The 9187-nt window shown below is 53.3% G+C and overlaps 1 protein-coding gene across 1 annotated transcript; it reads right to left on the bottom strand.

The window, feature by feature from the left end:
- Positions 1-2087: 2087 nt before the first annotated feature.
- On the bottom strand, positions 2088-7771 carry EDN2 (endothelin 2). Its single transcript, XM_040588568.1, has 5 exons — positions 7588-7771; positions 7152-7284; positions 5882-6001; positions 4964-5068; positions 2088-4216 (listed from the first exon to the last, which is right to left on the bottom strand). Exons 1-5 carry the CDS (start codon positions 7643-7645, stop codon positions 4105-4107), a joined length of 528 nt encoding a protein of 175 aa, XP_040444502.1. The 5' UTR covers positions 7646-7771; the 3' UTR covers positions 2088-4104.
- Positions 7772-9187: the final 1416 nt, after the last annotated feature.

Raw genomic sequence — 9187 nt, 5'->3', positions numbered from 1 at the left:
TGGGAACTGCCAGTCATAAAAAGGACTGCTCAATCAAAAAGTTGTGTCTTAGGAAAGATACCTTATCACTTATACTTAGGACTGGCTTTGGAAGTTGCCTGCTTTCCTGTCTTTTCCTCTCGTATAAAGTTTTATTATTCTGTTCTTTCCTGTTAATGTGTGAGAATTTATAAAATATGCCTCCTTCAACCTACTTCAGTGAATCTTTATCACTGCATTCAATAACCACAGAATAAGCACAACCCTCTCTTCTCTCTTTTCACCCTAATTAAGATGCCCACAAGCATCTCCTTTCTCTTCTTCCCTTGGGTGATAGCTAATTAGATCTTGTAATTAAAACTGTACCCAAAGGGCTGGGCTTTGCACAGTTGTTGGCATTGTCCCAGGCTATCATGGGGTTACTGCCAGGCTCAAGTTGCTCCTCAGCACTTGGTGGGACACCTGAGGGACCTTATATAAGCTCCCAGAAAGGAGGTAGTCCGAGGTTTTGTGATCAGGGCCTTGGGGGGCTTTTCTGGATGTCTGTCCTGAGGTAATTTTAAACCAGTTTTCCAGGTATTTTGACTTCCAGTATTTCCTTCTGTAGTACTCGGTGGTGAGTCCAAAGTTTCCACAAATGGATGTGGGTAGCCTGCCCTGGAAGATTTTCCATCATTCAGCCCTATGTCAGATTTTCCTCTGATCATTGATCTTAGGGCCAGAAAAAAAAAAAAAAAAAACCACAAAAACATCAAAACACCAAAACAACCAACTTACAAATTTTCTCGCTCCCTGTTTGGATGTCTTGCTTCAAGCCCACATACCGTAAGCGCATTTCTTACGGTTCCACCTCCAGCAAATGTGATGTTCCCCTTGCGGCTGGCTGAGCCTCGAGCTGCCCAAACAGGGACGCTTTGTTCTCTGAGACCAAGGGCTGACATGGTTCTGTGCCTTAAGAAAGACAAATAGAAGGCTGGGCCCAAAGCTGGCTCAATAAATGTTCCAGATGATGGGGAAATCTTTCCTGGAAGATGTATGAATTTCTAGCAGCCCTCAGCTGCCCCATTCACACCGCCCGAAATCAGTCCAAGCAGGACACCATGGAAATTACCCCAAACAGGCAAAATTTTCAGGCCATTCTGAAACAAGGTTCAGCAGAAGAGGGGAAAAATGCACCTTAGATATTGTACATAGGAAATCTGCAGTGCTTCAGGGTACATTTTTTTCTTCTTCTACCTGTAATTCAAGGTCCTTTTTATCATGGACCTTTACCATTAAAATCATAGAAACTATGACTTACTGTCATAGAAACATCTGAAGGAATCTGAGTTTCACGCACTCTGACACCGGGTCCCAGGACGGAGACTCGGCCATGGGAGATGCAACTCAGCCGAGAAAGCTGGACAGTAGAAAAGGATGGGGCTGTAGCTCCCTGAACTGCTGTTCCCAGGAAGCCATGCAAACCCACAAAAAGTGCCGTGGTTTCTGGGTATGCAGCAAGCACAGCCCTAGCTATTACATTGCTGTTTCTTTTTTATTCCCTTCTCACAGGTGCACCGAGATTCATGGAGTTAACTAGACCAGAACAATCTATGGTGTGGTCTTCATGCAAAGATGACCATCAAATGGATGATGGCTTAAAAAAATTAAAACAATCAGCCAAACTCAGATTTAAAAGTTGTTGGGTGCAGAAGAGGGTGTGTGGCTGCTCTGTCCCTGCAATGCCAACACCCACGGTCACAGAGCTGCTAAGAGGGCTGGAAGCAAAGGACTCAACCACAGGAAAATGTTGACAGGATCCCTTGGTACAAGGATTCTAGCCAGCCTTGGCATCCACAGCCCTAAGCACAAGCTGGGGATAATTACATATTATGAAATTATCATATATGTTCCCACTGGCATCTAGAAAGGAACAGGGTATTTGTTTTAAGTGAAAGAACATTTAAGTCAGCTGGATGGATTCACTTTAAACTGAAATTTGCTGAGGACCATTCACAAGACTACACAGCCTCCACATCCCCACCCACCCTCATGGTGCTTTTGGCCATCTGGATTTCTTTCCCTTTATCCACCACCACCCAGCCATCAAATAAGGCAGAAAAATGGTATTGACTTTTGTCATTATTTATTACAAATTAAATTTTGCAAGTTACTGTCTAAAAAAATCAATATATTTAAATAAATACACAGATTTCCGAATGCTACATATGGCATGTGTGCAATAAGTCACTTAAAGATGAGACATTATACACACAAGGAGATATACATAGTATTTTACAGCAGTAGTTTTATTTTAAATTACTAGGCTCACATTAAACCATGTGCAAAATTTCCTCTGGAACAAACCCTTTCAGGATTTTTTTTATTTTATTTTTTTTTAGAATGACTCAAACCTTCAGAGGGCCAAATATAAAATGATTCTCTGCAGCTTTGGAGACCAAATGATTTGTTTGCCGTTTCATTTATGATACAATCAGTTGGTCTCATTCCCCTCCGCACCCCACCCCCCGGGCTTAAAGCAAAATCAGGGAAGTATTTTGTATGTCCAATGGGACTACACTTGCAACAGCCACAGATTTTGGTCCACCACCACCTTCAAGCATCCTTTTTAAACGCTCACGTGTAATACTGGGTTGGGCAGCGAGGGGGACCCAACAGTGGTTCCAGAAGAGCAATTATTTATCCGCGCTAACCAGATGACAGCTGCAGCCATGATTTATAAAAGAAGTTAATCTGCCCAGGCAAACAAAAGTGCACTTGTGATACAGCTCCAGAGCCTTGAGATTGTGTTTGCCTGCAAGATTGGTTTGTAGGTTCTGGGCTCAGTGATTTTTCCAAATTATTCCTCCTCTCCTCTGGGCCAGCACTACCGTGCTGCTCCACGGCTGGGGAAGCAGCCGGGATTCTGGCATGAGTTTAAATCTGAGCCTTTCTCCTAAAGCTGCGCAGGCAGCATGGTGCTCTCCTCCTCCCAGATCTTCCCTCTGTGCCAGTCCCACCTGGCTGCCCCTGGCCTAATGTGTTCTCCATTTAGGTTACACCTCTTGCGGTGGCACACTATCCATATACCGGTCATCTATTATATAGAGCCCGAATCAGAAACCTGATCTAAGCGAAGCAGCAAGCAAGCCTTTGCAGGCTATTTTCCCACCACCCATCTTCTCTGCCCCTAGCCTTTCTTTTCAGGTAGAGCTGAAAGAAAGCTGGGGTGTTAGGTTAAGAGCTGGAAGAACACTACCCTGCTAAGGGTATGTCCAAGATGAGACAGATTCACAACACTGCACTCATCCAAGGTAGCAGCTCAGCTCTGCCTTGTACCCAGCAGGGCTCCCTCCCCCAGGCTACAGGGGGGCTGCACGCACGGGGGTCCTGCGGAGATATAGCCCCACTTCAGCCTCCCCTCCCCACTGCTGCTGTGTCTGATGGCAGGAGCCCAGCTTGGATCTGGTGCAAGCTCCAGTGTAAGCAAGCTATCCTCCACCTAAACAAGAGCCGCTTACGGATGGCCCTTCAGTGACCTTCTCAGCCAAAGAATGCCCCTGACTGCTCAGCTGGCTTTCAGGCTTCTAGATGATACATATTCTTTAATAAAAGTTGGGAGCTGCTTTACTGTGGGAGTCTCATTCATATGCATATCACGCTCTCTGACAAGTAAGAGAAAAAAGTGCAAAGGTAGGCTCACGCTGGAGGTGGTCGATCCCCATCTACAATGACCAGCCAAACCACCACTGAATGGGGCCACGCTGGAACCAGCGCTCAGCACCCAGCCTGGGGCTGCACTGAGCTGCCTCCTTTGTGAGTGATTCAACGGCCCGGCGCCGGCTGACCCTCTGCCTGGGACTCCAGCGCAGAGTTAAGCTAGTACTCCTCCAGCAAGACCCTTGCCCAATCCAAAAAGGCACAATTCAGCCCCACAACACATCTGTGACTGTATAGAGGCAGTTTTCCCTTTACAACACTCTCTGGAGTGCATGCAGTACTGGTTCACACAACAGGAGCATGGAGGCTTCCACTTCTTCCCCCTTCCACTCATGGCCTTTCCTTCAGCTCTAACTACCGACAGCGGAGTTAGTGGCACCCACAGGACTCCAGATTCTTCTGGTGAACTTGATATGCACCTGATTCTTATCTCTTCTTCTTCCAGACATTCTTCTTCCAAGGCAAAACCATTGGCTGTGCGTCCCTCTGAGAACGGTGCTGGTGGTTGCCGAACCGCAGGCTGGAGGCAGCAAGATCCCTGTAAAAAGAAGAGATGTGATGTTCATTCTCCCGTCCATTTTTCCTACTGCTCAGCAACTGCCCCTCTTTATGGTCTTTATCTACCCCTCACCAAGAGGCAGAAGATGGGGGAAGGAAAAGGGGGAATTTCTACTCGCAGACATATTAAGCCACAGCGGGGATCCACCAGCGGCCAGTGGCAGCGGATTCAAGGAGTCCTGCAGCAGGGCATGACCCAAGCGATGCTTCCCCAGATCTGCCTTTCAGAAAGTGTTCCCACTGCATCCAATTTAACTGCCACCAACAGACCAACCCTCCTTCAGTTTGCCAACTCCCTTTAATTCATTTACATTCCTGGAGTCCACAGTTTCTCCCAGCAGTGAGTTCTGCAGCTCGCTGACGTGATGTGGGAAAAGCTTATTTCCTTCCATCCAAAGTTGCTGCCCAATGAACTTTTTTCCTACATGACTGATGCCATCCCTCCCCCACTTCGTGTCTATCACCCATTTGCCTGTCCCATATCACAGCAATGTCCCACTCCAATCAAGAATTACATTTTATGTAATATTCCTCTAGTTTTGGAAGGACACAAGCAACGCTGGCTCCCTCAGGTGCTAGCCTTCAATTCCATGGAGAGCAGAAACAGGCAAGTGTACTCACTTAAACGGAGACAAGAGGGGGAAGGTTACTGCAGTCTGGGGTCACAACTGCAGATTTTAAAGTGCTCAGGAGGGACGTTCAGAGTGGGTTTCAGTGGCATGCTCACCTGAGAGCTCTCAGCAGGCCATGATGGGAAGGCCTCATGCCACCACTCTGTGGGGACTTCGCTGGTGCTCCAGAGCTCGCTGGGAGCTTCAGACTCTGGAGGTACCTAATGAGCAAGAGGAGATGCATGAACCACTGACATCCAGCCGTGTGCTATGGTAAGTACCAGGGGAGTGTCGCTTTAACATCACCCGTGACAGACTAAGACAGTTGAATGCATGTTTTTGAAGAGTTAATTGCAGTTATTTGAGAGCTATTCATAGCTCATTCTTACACTATCCTATTCTGCCAGACCTCTCTCTATTCACCGTCACATTTAATGATTGGGGATTTTAACTATTGCTTTGCTATGAAATGAATGACAGGTCTCTACAGTGACTCTGCTCCCCAACTCCCCGCAGTGTAAGCACTCCTCTGTGCCGCTGGCTGAAGTGAGACAACGGAGGGCCCACACGCGCTATAAAACAAGCTGGCTATGGAAGATATCTGACTTCCAAGTCCCAGCTCACAGCAATCCTACTCTCCTGCAGCCTCTCCCACCTGAGCCATGCAGGAGACACTGGTGTCCCAAAGCTTCATGTCCTGTGCTTGTCCCTCTTCCAGCATGCTGCCAGCAACTCCCTTCCCACCAGTGCACTCAGCGCTCCCTCAGCCTCCCGGCAGCAGGAGGGATGGAGGTAACATTGCTTCTTATCAGCTAGTAAAGAGACTATTCTACAGCAAAACCACCTATTGACGCTTCGCCAGGGCCTCTTGGGAGGGGTATGGAAGCCACTAGACAAGTTCCAGCTGTTTGCAAAGAGCTGCGCAGCTGTCCCCACGGAGGCTGCAGAGTTACTGCAGCTCCGAAGCTCTGCCTGCCTGCCTGCACCCTCACCGAGCAGCCCCCAGGGACGTTCCCAGGACCCCCGTGACTTACCCAGGCTTCACCTGGCAGAAGGTGGCACAGATGCTGTCCCTGGAGTGCGAGCACTCGCACCTGCTGAGTGATCTCTTGCGCCGCCTTGGTGGGCTTCCCAAGCCATAGGGAGCGGTGTGTCTGTTAAAACAAAAGAAATCAGCTATGTAACCAACTTTTTATTAGCCAACATGTTTATAACACCATCCTGAGGCAGACAAGCCAGTGCCAGGATAATAAAAGATGCATCTGTAGACATAAGGTGAAAAGGTCACTGATACATCTAAGCCTTTAAACTCCAGCTCCTCTCCTACCTGCTGTTTTCCCCACCCCACCCCTCCCAGGGAGATTGCCAGTATGTGCTGGGTCGCCAGTGGAATTTTCTCTCCTTGCAGCAGCCCGAGCGCCCGTGCAAGGGTCGCAACATGGGCTAGGCGAGCTGGCAGCTCACCTGCGTGGCACAGCACAGGAGCAGCACGGATGCCCAGGCCCCCAGCAGAAGCTGCCAGCCTCTCAAGCACAGAGGTGTCAGGGCTTTCCCTCCCCCTGTGGGTTTTAACACACAGGACATAGTACAGCTCAAGATGTCTTGGGGCCGTAACAGGTTCTTCTGATCACGGCATGCTTTCAGATCTGTTAGCACATTCCCTGCTTCATCTTTGATTGCAATCTACTCTCCCAGAGGGTTTAGGATTGGCAGTGACTGCAACTATTCTCTGAGCAAGCAGCGAGTTGTAATTGCACGTTAGCAAGCACGATTATAACCACACCTGAGTACATGTGTTTTCCTACAGCGTGATGGCCATTGGTCTGAAACTGCTCCGAAAGCTGCCTGAGCATTCTCGAGGGCAGGACTTGGCAGCTGCAGGACCTTAGTGCCAGCCCACCCCTGCTTCGCTGGCTGTAGCTGCGCTGGCAGGCGGCACTTGGGGTTACTTCTCGCGAGCGGGCAGAGCAACTTTCCAACTTGCAGCTGTAATGCCTCCGTGTTGCTTTGGGCACACAGAGGTGCAAATCTCAGAAAAAGCCGATGAGGAAGCAGAGCCCTGTGTTTCCACTCTGCTCCGCGGGGGTTACACCGCAACCCTGTGCAGAAGCACAGCTTGTCCCTTTCTGGCTGCGGGAAAGGACTGGACTCGCAATGCTCTCTGGAGCAGGTGCTGCAGGCGCCTCACGGGTCTGGGACCCTTCCCCACCTTCCCCTAACCGAACCCCACCCTCGATCAGAACGTACAACGGCTAAGTCAGCAGCAGGGCCACCCCCCAGCCGGAAAGCAGCACTCATGCTCACCCAGGTGTGTTGACCCAGATGATATCCAGGTGGCAGAAGTAAATGCACTCCTTATCTAGCCAGCTGTTGCAGGAGCATCGCTTGGTCCTGGGGTGCGCGGCCAGGTGGGACTCGGGTGGCGGGTGGCCTGTACCTGCGGCAGAAGGAGGGAGGGATGAGCCGCAGGCTCGGTGCGGGGCGCTGGCGTGCCCGTCGGTGTGATGGCGTAGCTGCACCTCCGCTGAGGATGACGGCGGGCAGGCGGCTTTAGCGGGGCGGGCTCCGCGGGGGCTCGCGTAACCCCGGCAGCTGCAGGGGCCGCCCCGGGAACGACGCCCCCCACCCCGCAGCCAGCCGCCGGGCACCCCCAGCACCCCCCGCTCAGCGGGCGCGGGTGGGTGTCCCCGCCTGGGCGGGCACCCCAGGGGCAGCGAGCCCCCTCCGGCCCGGGGCTCACCATCTCCCAGGAGGGCGCAGAGGGCGAGCGCCAGCAGCACGGCGGAGGCGGTGGGCATCGCCGCGGCCCGGCGGCGGGGCCGGGGCGGCCGCAGGGCTCCGGGGACTCGCTCCGGGGTTCTCTCTCTCTCTCTGCCCCCCGGGCCGGCTCTCCTGCCGCTCCTCCGGGAGCCGCGCTGCCCCGAGCCGCCGCGCCGCGTCTGGAGCCGGCGGGCGCCCGGCAGGTGCTTTATAGCCCCGCCACGCCGCGTCACGGCCCCGCTCCGCCCCGCCGCGTGGGGCGGCCGCGGGGGAGCAAGCGGGGCGCAGGCACACGCGTGGGGGCGGCGGGGACCCCCTGGGCAGAGCCCTGCCCGCGCCGCGCTGCCCCCGCCGCCGGCCCCGCCGCCCCGCGGGCCGCGCCGAACACGCGTGGAACCTTCTGTCCCCCCCGCGCTGCGAGGAGGGGGCGTGGGGACGGTGCGAGGAGAAAGTGGGTGCAGTGTAGGGGGGGGAGTGGGGGCAGCGTGTGCGCGAGTGGTGTCCCGTGGAGGGGGGGTCTCGGGCGGGGCCGCGGGGCCGGGGGTCGCAGCCCGCCGGCGGCTGGGGGGCGGGAGGCAGTTCGCAGCCGCCGCCGGCAGGTGGGGCGGGCGGGGCGCGGGCAGCGCGAGCCGCGGGGGAACCGCCGCCCCACGCGCGGGTGATGCTGGCCCCGTGCGCGCCCCCGCGCAGGGTCCCCGCGCCGCCCCCCCTCCCCCCGCGCGGCACGGCCCGGGCGAGCTGCAGCGGCGGAAGCCGGGGGCATCCCCGTGGGGCTCAAGGCAGGTGACACGGTCGCTGGCCCCAACGCGTGGCTCACTGCGCTGGTTAAAGCCTTCCGCTAGGCTGAGCGGTTGACATCCCTTGCATTAATCCTCTCCGAGAGCTGTCTAATTTTGCTTCGACGTTAATGATGGCATACGCGACGCCATCTGCACACTTTTAGGATACGATCGACGTGAAATACGGCAATGACCTGCTGGCAGGCACGAGGAGGCCGGTAAAGCCGCCTGGTCCTGCCCATGGTGCGTGTTGTGCAGAAGCAGGACACTGTCCCCGAGAGGCGCCGGGCGCTGACCGCAGCAGGGCTGGCCAAAAGCCTCCGGGCACCCCGTGTCCCCTGGGGCCACTGCCGCACAGATCCGTGGTAAGTCTGGGCAGCAGAGCATGCCTGGAGTGTGAGCAGGTTAGAAAAGCCAACAAAGACCTACTGCACTTGCCTTTCTGAGATGTTTTTAAAGCCTTCTTAGGAAAGGGAGTGTATTTTTATTTGTTTACAATGAGCACTTTAGGGTTTTATTGCACTGTTGTTATGAACAGATGCAAGATGATGGCAATTACAGTCAATCAGTGTGAGGTCTCAGGCAAAGTGTAACACGTGCATGAGGAATGGAAAGAGAAGTAAGAAAAAGTGCAATGAACCGAACCAGCGTGGAAAACTGCTTTCATCTGAGCAATAGTTTCTGCTCACAGCGTCGCGTGGAAGTGAAGCGAGTTACGATTGCATTCCTGCAAGCAATGACAAGAAGCTTTAACAGACCAAGCACCGGCGTGAATGCTTCTCTCTATTCATGCAAAATGCA

This window comes from Falco naumanni, chromosome 3 (genome assembly GCF_017639655.2).
Source record: "Falco naumanni isolate bFalNau1 chromosome 3, bFalNau1.pat, whole genome shotgun sequence".
NCBI lineage: Eukaryota > Metazoa > Chordata > Aves > Falconiformes > Falconidae > Falco > Falco naumanni.
This window is presented reverse-complemented; position numbering and strand designations above follow the sequence as displayed.

What these genes read in the sequence shown, in the direction of transcription:
- EDN2 (XM_040588568.1), bottom strand. Translation starts at nt 7,645, where the DNA reads ATGCCCACCGCCTCCGCCGTGCTGCTGGCGCTCGCCCTCTGCGCCCTC. An exon ending in ATCTGGGTCAACACACCTGG is followed by an intron (nt 6,002 to 7,151) that starts GTGAGCATGAGT and finishes TTGTTTTAACAG; the next exon opens with ACACACCGCTCCCTATGGCT. An exon ending in TTCTGCCAGGTGAAGCCTGG is followed by an intron (nt 5,069 to 5,881) that starts GTAAGTCACGGG and finishes CTTGCTCATTAG; the next exon opens with GTACCTCCAGAGTCTGAAGC.